At 35.0% G+C, this 17736-nt stretch overlaps 1 protein-coding gene across 1 annotated transcript; it reads right to left on the reverse strand.

Annotated features, from left to right (window-relative positions):
• Positions 1–1706: 1706 nt before the first annotated feature.
• LOC140323513 (ATP-binding cassette sub-family C member 4-like) lies at positions 1707–15152 on the reverse strand. The gene is made up of 4 exons (XM_072400710.1): positions 15104–15152; positions 14340–14509; positions 7073–7207; positions 1707–4811 (listed from the first exon to the last, which is right to left on the reverse strand). The coding sequence occupies exons 1-4, from the start codon at positions 15150–15152 to the stop codon at positions 4722–4724; spliced, it is 444 nt and encodes a 147-aa protein (XP_072256811.1). The 3' UTR covers positions 1707–4721.
• Between the last annotated feature and the right edge of the window lie 2584 nt (positions 15153–17736).

The raw sequence follows: 17736 nt of genomic DNA on the forward strand, positions 1-17736 counted from the left end.
ACGAGTTCACAAATATTTTACACAATTATCCAATAAAGCATGCTGCTAGAGACGTATCCCTCTAGGTCATCACAGAAAGACAAATAATATTTTAGGGAATAAACCAATGAGGTTGTAATCAAGGCAAAGAACCAACTTCAAAACATTCAGCGCAAGTCAACTATTAGGAAACCTTAAAACAAATACTTTTTATTCAAGTCATAAGAAAAGACTGATTTTCTAAAAAATATTTTTTACACATCCTTTATCTCTATTTTCAGCCACATGACAGCATTTTTCAAATCTCATTGAACTGTTTTTTTTTTTAAATAATGACCCTTATCCAAAGCATTACAAAATCCTCTTCATAAGCAGTGTTTAAAAACAATATGTGCTTAGAAGGAAGCCATCATTTTTTTAAGGTTTTTTTTTTTTTTTTAGTTGTAAACATCTTCTGCCTAGCAAGCTATATATACTTGCTCAACACCTTCCAATCATATGCAGCATTAAAGTGGAACTAAATCCTGTTATACTCATCCTGTTCTGTTGCAGGGTGCCGCTATCTTCTTCTTCTTGTCTTACTTCTTTTGATCTTCAGTCGTCTTGATTTGCCAGGCCGGGATGATGCAATTCTTATATAGGATAGTGGAAGTGCATTCAATGCCGGCAACCACAAGGGAAGCCAGAATGTGCTGGGTATCATGGCAAGCAATGCTGAGCTGAGCATGTGCAGCAGGCAGGTAAGAATGCATTTAATTGAAATATGATTCCTTTATTAGTCTTTACAACAAGCTTTTGATGGCTCATTGACATTACTTTAGGGTCTCTTTTTCCAATAAGATATTGGCTACATGATGTGAGCACTATTTTGTTAGCAGACTCAACGTAACTTTTCCTAACTTGCAGTAAAAAAAAAAATAGGAAGTATATCCTTGTTTAACCCTTAACAAAGTAGAAACAAATATGGATGTCCCATGCATATTTAGTATTGCAAATTATAGGTAAACATGTGTTAAATAAATTAGCACATATTGATGAAGCTATTTATCGAGTGATATATTTTACATGGTATTAAAATAAAAAACGCTATATTACAATAATGTGCACATGGTAGTGATATCTCATCACTACAAATGACTGTTGTTTACTGTTTAGGAACACACAATACCCCTGCGCCTGAAAACTGTAGAATTTTATATCTATGGCTGGTTCTCTAGACTTTCATTAGAGGCTGCCTGACATTGTCACAATGTAAAACCTTTCTATGTTAGGTTATAGTTTGGAGAAGATTTTTCTTTTCACACAGTTTAGTGTCATTTTAGGCAAAAAAAGAAAATGTGCATAGTAAACTGATAACAGAAAGGAGTTTTCCTGGAAGGATCAAATAAATCTCGGGAGCCCGGATACGAAAAGATATACAACATTACCTATTGCAATGAAGCACAATCCAAAAAATAAAATGTTAAAATTGGCAACAAAGATGGTTAAAAAACAGGATTTTAAATACTTCTTACCCAAAAGACAACTATATGCAGACTCAACCGACAATATTTAGTGATGAGCATTTGATTGCTGGTCATGAGCTGACCTAAGTACTAGCAAACTTGGATTCAGAGCTATTGTTTTCAGAATTTTGTTGTAAACATTCTTACTCTTTTACAATTTATTTTACAGTAATTAGCCATTACAGCATTCTAGTTAGTTTACTTTCATACAGCTCAGTGTAACTATTTGTTCTTCCGAACTTTCCACCAGGGCACTGAATACCAAAGAGAAATAAATATTAAGAAAGCTTGAATGTATGTTGTAGCTAAACATAGACAAGCTAACAATATGTGCATGTCATGAAATATCTACTAAAGTCTAACACAAGGATTCTCAAGCTTTCCAAAGAACCAATACAGTATCCTTCAGACCTTAGGAAAGCCGGACTTTGATTGGTAATAGAAATATCCCTGGTGTCAGTAGGCGTGAAATATGACCTAGCACCTATGGTTTGAGGGAGAAGGAATAATGCCCCATCTTAGGTGTCAATGGGGGGAAAATGTATGCTTGTATCGCTGGTATCTGTGGGAGGTATAGTACCCCATCACTGAGATCAATAGGGGAAATAGTGCAACATATGGATGGGTTTTGGATTATGGACATGAATTATGGCAGTGGGAGAAACCATGCCTTATCATTGGTTTTAAAAAAAGGAATAGCGCCCCAAGCAGCAGGTAAAAGCAAGCAAAGTGCTTCATCAAGCCCTCAGGCTGAAGTTTTGGGACCCCCACTAGGGACTCAAAATACAAAATGACTATTATTAGGCACATTTGGAGGCATTATCAAGAACAAAGGTTAACAACTGCTGATGTGCCAAATGAATTATGAAAAGCAGCACTCAAATACATTTTGATAATACAGTATTAGTGTTAAACATCTTTAGGAAAAATACAAATATCATAAACTTTATGGAACTTCAAACTAATGTGGAGTGTAAATGCAGCAGATGCTTTGAAAGGTATTTAGTACCTTTTGGGAGGAAGAAGGGAAATGAAAGCAAAACAATGCCCCCCAAGTCACTAGTTGGGGGCCACTGTTCTCCTTTGGTGAAATTAGAAAATGACAACAATCCAAGGACAGGGGCAAAAAAGCACACTTTTCCATTGTCTCTTAATAACAAATACACAACTATCAAATAATATAATTCTACATTAAACAATTACAGTATAGGATAAAACAATGTCTGTCCCTTTAGTTACAATAGTTTTTCATGAAATGATAAACCTACTTTTCCAAGTGATAAATACAGCATCTTTTTAACACTAAACTTACAAAAGAGACAACAAGAAGTCATTGTAGTGTAACAACAGTTGACATATGTGCATCAAAAGGCCTCGATGATCTACACAGACCGAGTACTAATTCTTAATGCTTGTCTTTGGGTACAGATCATAATTACAAGCATTTATAAATTCAAATTCAACTGATATGTTAGCATTAATTATGGACCATGAATACTAATTGCATTATTAACATTTAACTGATTGTTTCTTTAAATACAGCGTGAAAGTCAGAAGAGACTAAGATGGTAACATGTCTTTTAGCTGAAAATTCAGATCCCTCTCACTAGGTAATTGGGATAACCCAGTCATGTTTGTCATATTTGTCACCATTAAGGTATTGACAACAGCAAAACAGCTAAAATCAGAAGAAAAACCTCAATGTAAACATTGACACAATTTGTATCAGGAAACCTTTAAGGCACATTTCAGTTTCGCAGACAAAGCCCTGCGAGCAGCACTAGTCCTTCTGCAGCTAAAAGGAAAGGCTGGTAAGAGTAAGAGTTACCCTGAGAAAAATTGCACATTTTTAATATCTTGCCTGCTTACATACAATAAGGTTTAATTTATTAAGATGTAAAGCATGTTCACTTTGAAAAGTAAATTTCGATTTTGCTGAGGAATTTTCTCTTAGCTTAGTAAATGAACAATATGCTGACATACGTCATGCAGTCTTGCTTTTTGTATTCATTTTCTTTGGCATTATTAGGTATTAGTGAATATTTGCTGAATTTCCTAATGCAAGAGTAATGCATTGTCAACATGCTCCATTCCGTTAGTAAATCAGCCACAATGTTTTGGTTTTTATTGGAGGTAATGAGAAAGGAACCTTTAATAATATACTTGGCAAATTATAAAATGATTGTGAAGTAAACAAAAATGAAGGGGCTATTTTTTATGTGGTTACAGCTAATTAAAGGGAATAAAGGTTTAAATTTAATTTAATTTAAATTAGTAACTGATAAAATGCTCCAGGCAAATTACTAAATACACAGTTGAAATACGTACAATGATCAGCCAATACATAAAAGCCACTGACAGATGTGAATACCATTATGTTGTTAAAATAGCACATGGCAGGCAAGTGGTGGTAACTTAATACTGGTCATAGGAGAAAGGTGTCAGAATACACAAAGCACTGCGGCTTGATGCATTAGAAGGCTGCATAGCAATAGTCAGGATGCCAAAATTTGCTGCTTTCCACTGCCACAAGTGCCTATAATGAGTATGTGTGTTTATGAGCTGGAACAAGGACCAACTCTAAAAGGTGGTCTGTTCTAAAATTTAATGTATTATTTTAGATAACATGTATGGTTAGGTGTGTGTGCATCATCTACCTGAGATAGCAGCAGAATGAATAATAGAAGGAAAGCATGCAGATGAAGGCAGTGTGACTTAAAAGACCTGCTACTAAAAAATCTTGTGTGCCAGATACCCTGGCATACCTTCAGAGGTCTTTGACTTGATGGGTTGGAGCTGTTTTAGTTGTACAAGACTAACTTGCACAGTATTGGACATGTATACGTTTAGTTTTTTACTAAATTACTTTGTTCTCACCAGTTGACTGATACTGGCCTACAAACAGTACAAAGGTTTGGAAACAAACTCAGCTACACCACTAACAACTATAGGTGGATGGAAACTTCTAAGCGCAGCAGTCTGCACTGCTGTACGAAACTTCCAGTCATGTGATGAAACTATAATCCAACATGTCCATACTACAATGAAATATCTGGAAAAATACAACAGTGATTAGCCCAAACTGCTATTACCTGTGAACAGGAATGTTGCAAGACCACTGGCATTTAAAGACATGTAGAGAACCAATGGAAAGCCCTGCTAGTTCATACTGGGTGCCAAGAGGCTACCAATAATGCTATGTGAAGGCACTTTTTTAAGAAAACAAAACAAATACTGTCAAAGAGCAGTTTCAAAAATAATAAATGGTTCAGATGGGTCTCTGGAAGTATTTTTCTTGTTGGCTTGCTGGGTTCGATTTAAAGACACCTGAAAGACAAAAAAAAGATAGTAGTTACAAGAAAAGTTAACTAAAACGTGAACAAAAATACAGTCATTAAAGATATTGAGAAATCAAATGAGCCAAGAGGCCTCCCACTGGAAATACAGCCGTGAATTTTAAAAACATAAGAGAGGAACTATAGAATAAAGCTGCGTACACACTTCCAATTTTTATCGTTGGAAATGAACGACGAACGAACGACGAATTGGGCAAAAATCGTTCGTAAAAAAAGTGACCAACGACGCCAACGAACGAGGATAGTCGTTGGAAATGAACGACCGGACCGGCGGATCGGATTGGACGACGATCGTTGACCATCTATCGTGTGTACGGTCGTTCATTGATCGTCCATGGTCTGAGCATGCACGGTGAACGAACGTTCGCTGACTTCCTGTGGTGCACGTCACTTCCTGTATCGTTCAAACGATCGCATCTATCGTGTGTACAATATCTGCGAATGATCGTGTCGTTATCTGTATGTACAGGATCGGTGCTATACGATCGTTCGTCGTTCGTTTACCAACGATAATAATTGGAAGTGTGTACGTAGCTTAAAAGCTCAGGTACAAGTGGCTGGCAAATTGAGTTTATCCCATGTAAGCAAAGGATACAATTTATTTGACTCCCTTGCCTAATATCTCTGCACACAATCTCTATGTGTGAGCTAAACTACTTTTTGGATTTGTTGGGAAGTGTTGTAGCCCATGGTGTGTACATGAGTATATGTAGTTTTACAAAGGTGTTGCCTAAACAAAGAAAGCCTGCTGGTGACATAAAACAAATCTGTAAAAATCATGAAATACCCCAGCACACAATCCCAACAATGGGCTGAATTAATTGCTAATAAAAAAGTGAAAGACTGACTGTTATCCTGATGTGTACACATTACATTGATAAGACCAACTCACTTTGCGCACTGAAAACAGGAAGATAAATTAAACAGCATGACAAAAGCGCAAGGAAACTAGAGTCAGCAAAAAGGTTTCTCATTTTCACATATAAAACCAAAACACAATAGATTTGGATGTTAATATCAGCTTGTAATCCTGATATTTTACAAACTATGATTGACAGGCATTGAAACTTCAAGGTACATATATTTGAAAGATCAAAGTGTTTAATTTGTAGCAGAGAGCAGTTACAAGGCCCATAGAAATGTGATCAGTGGATAGTATAGCACAATAATAAAATGGAAGGCTAAGGCTCTAACAAAGCCTCATCCAAGGAACTTCTTTAAAGCGTAAGATGATCCCAGGTAATAGAAGATGTATTTTTTCTTCACACCATGCCTTTCAGCAGCTGAATCCTAGCGATTTCTAGCTGAACTAGACGAGATACAGGTTCCCTGATAAATGTATAATCAGAATATAAAAGGAATGAAATGCTGTCAAGTTTTACTGTTACACAATCGGCAGTTTTTAGGAGCTGTATGGTATCTCTGTGCTTTGACAGATGCGCATAACAAAATGAAATAATGTCAAGACTTGTGTGCTCTTATCTGCCACTGTGTATGCCGGAAAAAAGGGACTTCAAATGCAATTTTTTTCGACAGCACAGCTGAATGTTAAAAGTTTTGTTTGAGCCTTTCAAAAAGCAAATGCAATCTTCAAACGCTGACATCTGTCACGAGCTGGGCCCAAAAAATTGTACACTGTCTTGGAATTATGTTTACAAAATACATATAGAGGAACTGCAATAAACTGATGTGTGACAATAATAAGCTTTTCCCGTACGGTTTAATATGATTTCTCTATGTGCTTTAAAGTATACATTTTAGACTGCTCAATAGAGATAGAAATGGCCGTACTATGCTGCAGCGACTTGCCTACAGCTTGTGTAATGCATTAAACATGGCCAAAATTGAGATGCACTGGCATATTGCTACGAGATCCTGCTAAGCTGCTCCAGGGCTCAAAAGTCATTTTAATATTAACTTGCTTGAATTGAAAGGGATACATATATATGTACCTATTCACCATATGTTTGACATTATTGTAAAACTAACAGTATTACAGTACGTGAAGTCATTCTAAGGACAAGGACAACTTGACCAGATAATTCACAGAAAAAAAGTAAACTCTGTTTACTTTCTGCTCTGCAAGCTAATCCTGGGGAAGACAATGCATTATTGGGATATGGGATGTACAAATTTGCATTCTCCTTGTTTTAGTTTGCACAACTGTAGTTAAAAATCCTATAGAATGTAGGTACATGGGATACATCTTGAGCATATATAGAAAAAACTCACCTGTTTGGCTATTTCTGTAAGAGCAGAGGCTTCTGCCTTCCCCACCTGTTGCACCATTTTGTAGAAAAGACTTTCTTTGTTTTGTAGTAAATTGTAAGGCTCATCAAATTCTTTCACTCTCCCTGAGTCAAGCACCTAGAAAACAAAGTCTTTAGGTAAAACCACAGCAAGTACTAACCAAATCAAATTACCCAAAAACGATAAGTAAGTAAACAGTAAGTAAAAAAGCTGAAGGACTAGAGGAGCTAGATGATGGATGCTGGAACAGATTGGAGATATTAAGATCAATTGATAGACACGTAGGGGCTGATTTACTAAAATAATACAGGCTGTTAACCCAGTAAAGTGAATTCCACTTGCAAGGGATAATTGTATATATGTTAATGAGATGAAGTTCTGCTGACTTAAGCTAACCAATCACGTGCAAGTAAAAATCCTGTTTTTATTTAAAATCAAAATCAAAATCTGGTGCATGATTGGGTATTTTTTGCAAAATACATTTTTTGCCACATTCACAAACCACAGAGAAATATCCCTTGCAAGGTGATAATACACCTTAGTAAGTGAACAGCCTATATTTCTAAAGTAAATCACCCCATTGTGCCAGTAATGTTAGTAGATTGTTGTCTAGTCTTAAAGAGCATAGGTTATTTACCCAGGAGGACCAAACTTACATAAATGTTTTTTTTTTCAATAATATGTCCCTGTTTTCTTAATAAACTTGCTTACTAAAGAAATACTAAGTTGCAGGTCTGTTTTCCCACATAAATTAATATCTCGGTACATACAAAGCAAAAGGCAAACCTTTTAACCCAAGGAATAACTTTACTTTCCCATAGTCTATTTATCTTGTTTCTATTATGACAATGTGATATGTTAGTGATATGTAAAAAACCTGTCACATCAATGCAGTTTGTGGGAAAGGGCTAGTAAAACGTGTGGAATAGATTTCATGGAGAATATATGAAGACTGCTGACAGGAGAGATGGGTTGTTAATGTAACTGGAAGTTCAGCAACTCAAGCTGAGTGTATGAACACAAGAACGTAGGCACAAACTCGTCTGTTATTGGATATCTCTTTTTAATATAAAAAGAGATGATAACGGCTCTGCGATTTTCAATATGTTATTTAGATTAAAATATAACACAAATAAAAAGGTTTCTGTTGTAATAAACGAACATTTAACACAATTAAAATTTACTCAAGGTCAATATTTTTTGTTTTATTATAGAGAATGTGTAAAACTCCTGTTAGATTTCATGTTAAAAGATTTCACTTTACATCCTGTAAAGTTTATATTAGGGTTTCAGACATGCAAGTCCCAAGCTATGAAATAAAAAAATATTTAGCAAATACAAATAAAATATAAGCCACAGCACAGGCATCTGATTAACTCTGACCTGCCCTCAACAAAGTGCATATAAAACCTAAAGGAAGCACTCGGACCACATAATATTGTTGGGTTGCATTCAACCAATACACATTAACTTGCATTGCGTACCACAATAGACCCAAAATTGTGTAAAGCTGTGTTAGGATGCCATTGCCAATGAAGAGCACTAAAGCACACCAGTGCTTATAACATGCGCTCACTGCAGAGCAATAGCGTATATGGGCTCTAAAAATATATATTTTTCTCTTATTTGTCGAGCTGAATCAAGATCTATTATTAAAAATAAATGTAATGCAGCACTTTATTACTAATACATTATAAGTTTTACCCTTGTCCCCCTGCAAATTCCCACAAATGCATGTGTACCCTGACAGCAAAGTCTTACAGTGTTCTCTTTCCCTCAGGATCGCAGAGATTGATGGCTTACAAAGAAATGTGAAATAACATGTTCACGATTGGGCATTTATAGTTCAACACAGAGACAAGAGAATATGTCCATGCAGATCAGCTGATGTTATATGCACTGTACTATAATCCTCATTTTTTACTAAATGACCGAAAGATTTACAAATAATGCCTGTGGAACAAAAAACTTGTAAACTATTTTTTTTGTAGCCAGGTAACTAAAACATCAGTTGGTTTATTAAATATGAATGTAACCGCACCATTTTCAGTTGTTTACAGCTGCTGAAGGGCAAGGAGGGAGCAAGATTCCATCGCTCTGATTCACGTCTCTCACAATTTAATTTGCATTTTTACACACAAATTAAACTTGAAGAAAAAAAAAAAAGAATGTTTTGTATGCCAGCGAGCTTAGCAGCCTATCCTGACCTAGGTTAAAGTTGAAACTCACAGCAATAAGTACTTTATGATTGTAAATCACAGTTAAAGCAATTTTCTTTAAAGCATTCAAAAGTGATTTGATCTTTTTATCTGCCTACACAATAATTAAAACATCCTATAATTTGACATTCCAATTTAGCAGAGCTATAATACATAATGTTATGTTGTTGTTTCTTTCTTTTTTGTAGATGACAGCAGTGCGCTAGTATACTTTGAGCAAATGACACTGGTCCATCTATTTAAAAAACATTTAAGGAGAAAATGAGTTATTTCAACATTTTAACTTGTCCTGTGATTGATTTTTTTACATACCAACAACACTTTAAAGGATAACGACATTTTCACAATAAAGACCAGTTATCCTTTGCATCCACCTGTAGTTGAAGCAGATCTTCCATTCATATTCAGAAACTGGGGACATGTTACAGGAGAAAATATAAAGTGCAAGGCTTTGTGCTTTGTACGCATGTCAAGATAATAGTCACCAGAGATGTACAGTTGTTTTTGTCTCAGGCAAATTTCTGACCTGTACAACAGTCCCTAGATGTCAATCATCTGCCATGGTGCTTTGATGAAAGACCAATTTAGGAGCAACTGCTGTTCACTCCTATAGGGGAGGGTTCTCGCTCACTTTACCCCCTCACCCTCCATAGAACAGAACGGCTCTATGTGTACAGTACTCGTTCGTTCATCGGTCATTGGAATTGAAAGTGATCACTGCCAGAGAAAATCCTCTGATATTCATCGGTTGTATGTATGAGGCTTTCAAGAGAAATAGCAGAATAGGACATGTTACATAAGACTGCTAGAGATCACTATCTCTAGCCTCTACAGCACCCTTACAAATCAGTGCTCACACTACTGCCTGCTAGAGCTGCACAAGTAAGTTGTACACCAGATCTTTAGTCTGATCTATTTGCTATTTCAAGAACAGATGTAACGGAAACCTAAATGCTCAGATCAAATCTAGTAGAATCATTGGATTAGCTTGATAGAAACTCCATGAATAATTTTAATTTTTCATATTTTTTTTTTATTTTAAGCGGACATATTATCTAGGGGCTAACACTGGTTAGTATTAGTAAGAATAACAGCATTTCCTCTCATGTGTTGGGAAATATTACAATATACCATGTTTTTATTTTCTCACCGAACCACCTATTTATCTAGAGGGCCATGTTGGGGAGTATCATAGCATACCACCCCCCTAATAAAGGTCCCGTGTTGGGATGTATCAAAGCATACCACCCCCCTATTAAAAGTCCCGTGTTTGGGAAGTATCAAAGCATACCACCCCCCCTATTAAAGGTCCCAGATTGGGAAGTATCACAACATAGCACCCCCATAAAAGGTCCCATGTTGGGAAGTATCACATCATACTATTCCCCTAATAATGGTCCAATGTTGGAAAGTATCACAGCATACCATTCCCCTAGTAAAGGTTCCATATTGAAAAGTATCACAACATACCACGTCCTTATTAAAAGTCTTGTATTGGAAAATATAAAAAAGCAAACCACCTTTTCAACAAGGGGCTACACTGGTAACTACCACTATATACCACCCCCATCTAGTGGCCCTGTCCTGCTAGGTATCACAACATACCACATTTTCATCAATGTGCCCACGCAGAGAATATAAAAAATTTACAGCTGGAAACAAAGTTATAGTGAAGTGTTTTTCCTTTTTAGGAACACATACTTTTGTCCTTTATAGAACTAGGCCATGTACCATTGGTATGACATAAAAGAGTTCTGAATCTAACCTAAACACAGTACAATTACATAACAAATAACTTGACATGGTAACCTACATTTTCTACTAACTAGTGTTTGTAATAAATATTCTGTTACAAAAATTTGGCACTGTAAATTTTTTACAATTCAGCAAATTGTATAATGCATGCGGCATTGTATGTATTGATGTTGAATTTGGAAGATCTTTCAGTGGCTTTTTTGCTATCTAACATAAAGATATTTCAAAAATATTTTTCAGTGGTGGATATTTAAAAAGGGGTACTGCAGTTAAAAAGCCACTTTTTAATTAACTTTGGTTTCTATTGTTTTTTAATTTATACTAGTTTAGGCAGATTTGTTTTTTTGGAACAAAAATATACCGTAGTTAGTTTCCTTAAAAAATACAGCTCCTTTGTTCCAACAACCAATTTATTTATTTGTTTAGTATGTTAGCTGTTCCTGATGCTACTTCATTATTAAAAAGGAAATAAAAAATTTAAATTAGAGTGTATGACCTATGACATTGAACATGTTAAGGACAGAAGCCAACCACACATGAGTGACATATAACCAGTCCTATTATTATGTGGAATTACCCTTTTATATCCTGGTTGTAAAGAGAAATCTACAGAAATCTTAGAGGGTAAATCCTGTAGGACAAAAAAGCTGCAATGTTAGCAGAAAATAAGAATTCATTGTGTTGAGTAAGTAGCAAGGTATAAATGTATACCTTGGGGAAGATGGACAGAAGAGGCTCAGTGTGAAGATAAAGGACAAGCACACAATTATCTGTTCACTGTGGGCTATTGTTAAGTTAGAAAATGACTGATATAAAAATTATTATTCAAAAAAACATGGTTGCTTTGCTAAAAGCATTATTTTAAAAAGCACTCTAAAAGGCAGACAATAAAAATAAATTTTAAAAAACCCTGAGTGGATTTAATCTTGAATGAATGTTCCAAGTATAAATATAATTGAAATAAAGTGTATGAAACAAAGGTAGTGGACAATAATATTTTCAATCAGAGACACTGGCCAGTTATCCAACAGGAAGGGCTGCCATATGTCACTTTAAAATGTCCTTGATTATAAACAACAACTAGCCACTAACAACAATAGGATGCACTGAATGAACTGTATAAATGCTCAAGTTTCTATCTATTTCAAATAAATGTTGGTTTAAAATGTACCAACTTTTTACCATTAAACAAAAGTTTAAGGTCTTCTTAAGTTTTAACTTTTTTCAGGCTGAGACAATTTGTAATTGCCTTTCAGTATCCATGTAAATAAAATTCTCCACAAAGTCTATAAAGTGTATGTCCAACCAACTCTCCTCCCACCAGAGCATTCCCAGCATTATTTTTTTCTTTTACCTTGCTCCTGTAGTGTTCACCAGCTAGTTTTACTCCCTGTGACAATGATAAAATCTGGAAATCTTTGTAACAGCACTGCCTTATCCAAAGAACCACATTTCCCAAGAGCTCTTTCCCAATAAAGACAGGGGAGGGAATTAACTGTTTTTATCCCTAGACATATTTCTAGGGGTTTCTTTATAAAGCAGTGAATCTGACATTTACTGAAACATTCCATAATAAAGAATCTTCCAGGTTCATGTATTTCAATGACTGAATAAAGCTTTCCAAGGCTGGGTTATCCAGCAAACCTGGAATGGATCTGGTCCAGGATTGAAAACATTTGCTAACAAATAGCAAATAACTTTTAGGAAATCCATTCCAGGTTTGCAGGATCACCCAGGTTCACTGATGAAAGTGTATCCTCTCCACCCTTGGAGGGCTTTAATAAATTAAGCCCAATGTCAGATTTACTGCTTTAAAAATAAAACAGTTATACATACATCCCTTAGTTAACTTATCAACACTTGAAATGGAGCCTAGAATTTTTTCAGCTGGTTTGAAATAGTAAGTATGAAGTATTACTAGGCAATATATTATATTTACATGACTAATATAAAAACTGAATGCTATTCTAAGCCCTAGAAAAAAATAAACAAACAAGAGTTAAAAATAAAAATAAACAATATGGATAAAAAATTAGATAAATGTTTATGAAATCATGTGTGGCATGAAATAATTATTATTCAACACTTTCCATGAAAAATACAGTTCACAAGCAGGAACTGCACATTTTCTTATAAAAAATAACAAAATCTTATGAAAAGTCATAACTACAAAAAAAAAAAAAAAAAATCAACATAATTGAAAATGGCTGAGGAAAAAGAAACATGACTGAGCTTAACTTCTTACAGAAAATTGTGAATTAAAACTGGATGAATCCCTTTAGAAAACCAGCAAGTAAACAACAGTTATAATAATGCTATTAATTATTTCACAGATGTTTCCATATACTCCTTTTGTTACTCTTCATAATAATAAGCAAAAAATTACATCCCAATTGTATTTATGGGGAGAAATAATCCAGGGGAGAACAATGAGATTATAATGAGTTTAACAATAGTAATTAAGTGATGTTATGATGACAATGGTAATGCTGAACAGCTTTATTGGCAAATTGCTTACAGTACTTGACTAAAGAGAAGTTGGCTTGCTTAAGATCAAAGCAACAATCTTTGCATTATGACTGTTCTCTATTACTGGGCTGCATTTAAGGATTCCTGCCATTATTAACACTGAAAGGGCGGGAATTTACTGCCATGAACTGTAAAAACTTCAATATTCTAGTCAACGTACATTCATGGAAGGTAAGAATTAAGCAAAGTTCTTACCATTTCAATGGCACCATATTCAAAAACAAGGAAACCGTATTCTGAGATTAAATATACATAAGGAATGTAAAGCATAAATTCACAAAGAAAACTAACTGGTGGATGGGATTTGTTTGTTACTCACACTATTACAGCTGAGAGATCTTTGTAAAATATCAGTGCTTCATAATATCCTTTCTGCCATTCACTTCTAAGTTTAAATTTATCACTGAAAATACAGGTTGGGCATATTGTGTATATTACAACAGGTCCATACATAGATGCTAAACTGATGAGTCCAATGGAAACTGTAAACAACTGGTGAGATTGCTCAGAATGTGTGATGCTGTCCTATTTGTATATACATTATCCCAACATAACATGTTATAAATATATATATATATATAATAACACAAGAGATCTACTGTATTGTGTATGAATGTACACAAGGCAATATTGTGTATTGTATGTATTTAAAATTGTATTTAATGTAATGTTTTATACATGCTGTAAATACACAAAAAATATACCCAATGATAGCTTGTATCCATTATGTAATAATAAAAAATTACCATTATTTTATCACTATCTATGATGGTGTTCAGCCTGTGTGCGATAGTAAGCACTGTACATTCAGCAAACTTTTCCCGAATTGTCTTCTGAATCAGTTCATCGGTTCTGGAAAAAAAACACAGAAAACATGAGTATACAACAGTATTCCATGTGAGGTGAATGTGCAAAGCTAAAGCATAATATAAACCTCAAAAGCAAAATGGATATAGACTGGCTACAAATATAATTATGTTAACATTTTTTTTTACGGATAAGGTCTTAACTGAGTAGAACTAAAAATCTGCTACCTTTGCACCCCATTTTCTGTTCTGCTTCCAACAAAAGGAAATTTTACTGGGGCACTGTGCAACTGGTGGCAGTATGTCTGCACCCTACTCTAAACCTCTGGGTTATATCACCGTGTTTCAAAAAGTAAGCTGCATACCTTTCCATTGTTAGGCAGCTGATGACATCGGAATAGAAAATCCTAGCCTCTTCACTTACAACCAATACACTCAGTGGATACTGGCTTAAAACATGAGGTCCTCCATTGGATTGGAAATCCCACTGAATTTGCTGCATTTTCAGTGCATAAGTCAAAAAAACTCAATTTATTGAATAATGAGTTTATGTTTTTGTCTTTGCCCTATTGTACCAACTTAGGTGTAAAGATGGGTAACATCAAAATATCAACATAATGCATAAATTCAAACAAAAATCAGGTGTATTGTTTTAATCCACAACAGCTAAATGCAACAAAATGAAATTGTAAACTGAAATATACCGTATCTTTCCTCAGCAAAGCAAAGAATCTTCCTCTTAACCACCCACATGCCCAGATCATCAACATTTGTTTTGCCTAGTTTCTAGCTTTTCAACTGCTACCCTACATTTTAGCATGTATATGCACACTAGGTAGTGTGTGTGTGTTTTTTATGTCATTTTTTTTATTTACTATTACAATGGTAACAAAGGGCTAGCCCTTTTAAATAATGGAAAAAAAAACCTCTCCCTCTTCCATCTTTACTGGCGCGGCGGTCAAGACTGGAGGTGAAATCCACAGTCTTCTGGGATAAATGAGATAGTAGGCTGTGATCTGTTCTCAGGCATGCGCAGAAGGGGCTTTCCCAGAATGGTAAAAAAAGGTTTTGATCTTGATCAGTATGATATCAGGTGACGTATGAAGAAAAAGGAGGAAGACAAAAAAAGATGGTGTCCACCGGTGTCCAGTCCATGCTGGGAAGAAAAATGATACAACGGTGCAGGACCAACTAGACTAATATCACAGAGGGAGCAATGATTTTCACCTATAAAAGTAAGTGCTTTTTTTTTTTTATTCCCTCCTGAAATGAACACGCCAGATTCAGGGGGAATTTATTTTTACCCAAACATGCAGCATTAATTATAACAAATCATTCTTCTGTATTATACTTCCATACCTTTTTTTATTCATATTTAATTAGTTTACATATCAGCTATATTAAACCACCTAAAATACAAAAAGTCCTAAGAAATTTGATATTTGCTTTAATTGGTAAAAAAAAATGCCTTGCAGACCACCTCCTATTCTCAAATAGTGACATCCTTCCTCTGTAGCAAATAAAACATAAAATGTGTCCAAACAAATGCTGTAGCCTGGCAGCAACACATCTGTGCATGAAAAACATATAGCAGACTAAAATGTATAGAAAAACTTTTTCTAGCTAACAATGAGAATACTTTGTGAAGGACAACTATTGTGCGCATTCTGCAGAAATGAAGAGGTTAGCCTAATATAACCTAAGACTTCATTATCATTTTTAGCTACTTTCAATGGGCAGTAATTGAATGTGGGTAGGAAAACAATGAATTGCACTGTAATGCACAACAAGGTACACATCATGTCCAAGGTTTTGGAACAGTACACATTTTTATCAGCCACTGTCTTTAAGGGTTGCTCTCTATTCAAAGGTTAGACTATGAAAAAAGACATTTCACATGCCCGCATTCAATTCATATCTGCTGGAAATAATGGAAATGTATTAGATTATCCTCTCAAGAACAGAAAGGAATACAAAAGGGGAAAAGGAGAGAACAAGTATATTTGTACAAATAGTTCAATATGAAAACTTTTGCCACACACAATTCAAGGTTTGACTCATACAAAAGTGGCTGCTGCCTATTAAAAGTTCTGTCACAAGCTATGACATAAAGATTGAAGCTGCTTTACAGCCTATGTTCACAATATAGTTGTCAAGTGTTCTAACAATATACAGTCAAACACAGTCTTCACTCTCAAAATAAAACAAGGGTCTTATCTAAGCACAAAACAGCTGTTAATAAACCACTATTTAAATGTCAATCACATAGATTAATCTTCAAAAGAAATGTAAATTCCTCACAAAGTTTCTCATACGCCTCAATTAATGGAGATTTTAAGCTGTAATGCTTGGAGGAGAGCGATTCATGATTCTTAATGCAAATGTCGAGGATTAAATTCTACATTTAGAAACAGAATTTTTTTTTTTTTTTTTTTAACAGAGCTTTAGTCTTCATGTGACTGTCATTTATTGTTTTATGCTTAAAACAAAATTGTGACAAATCCACATTTGTAACTGTGATAATGTTTATTATTCTTCAGAGGAATCAAATCACTGTACAAAGATAGTCTCATATTTTCTTCTATGTTTTATATTTATTTTATGTGTGTAAAAATAGTTGGCAATTTTTATCTTTTCTGAAGATTCTTCTAATTTATTTTCAAACAATATAACAAAATACAACACAAAAAAAGCAAAGGTAGAAAAGGAAACTTTGTTGACTGTGTACTGCAGAACAGACAGAATTAAAATATCAAACATGACAAAACTTGGCAACAAGGAGTACCAGAAGAACAGTAATAACAAATAAAGTTTTGGCAGAGCACTGGTCTGGGGTGTTCAGGTGTGTGTTAACAAAATGCCAAAAAAGAAAATCATCAGCAATTACCTTTGAGAAGCAATAGTTGAGGTTCATCAATCTGGGAGGGGTTATAAAGCCATTCCCAAACAATCTGAAGTCCATCATTCCACAGTGAGAAAGATTAATAAGTGGGAAACATTGAAGAGGATTGCTAATCCTTCCAAGAGTGGAGGTTCCAGCAAATTCAACAATTAAAAACATTTTACAAATGTCCTTTGGACAGAAAAGACTAAGGCGAAAATGTTTGGTCGTAATTCACAAAGCCACACTTGGTAAAAACAAAACACAGCGTATCAGTACAAACTCCTTATACTTGCTGTAAAGCACAGTTACAGAGGGGTAATTATTTGAGTTTGTAGCCACAGGACTTGGGAACTTTGCAGTCATTAAGTCGACCATGAACTCCTCTGTACACCAAAGCAACATACCAGAATGGCTGAAAAAACAAAGGAATCATGGTGTTGCAAGGGCCCAGTC

This window comes from Pyxicephalus adspersus, chromosome 1, assembly GCF_032062135.1.
Source record: "Pyxicephalus adspersus chromosome 1, UCB_Pads_2.0, whole genome shotgun sequence".
Lineage (NCBI taxonomy): Eukaryota > Metazoa > Chordata > Amphibia > Anura > Pyxicephalidae > Pyxicephalus > Pyxicephalus adspersus.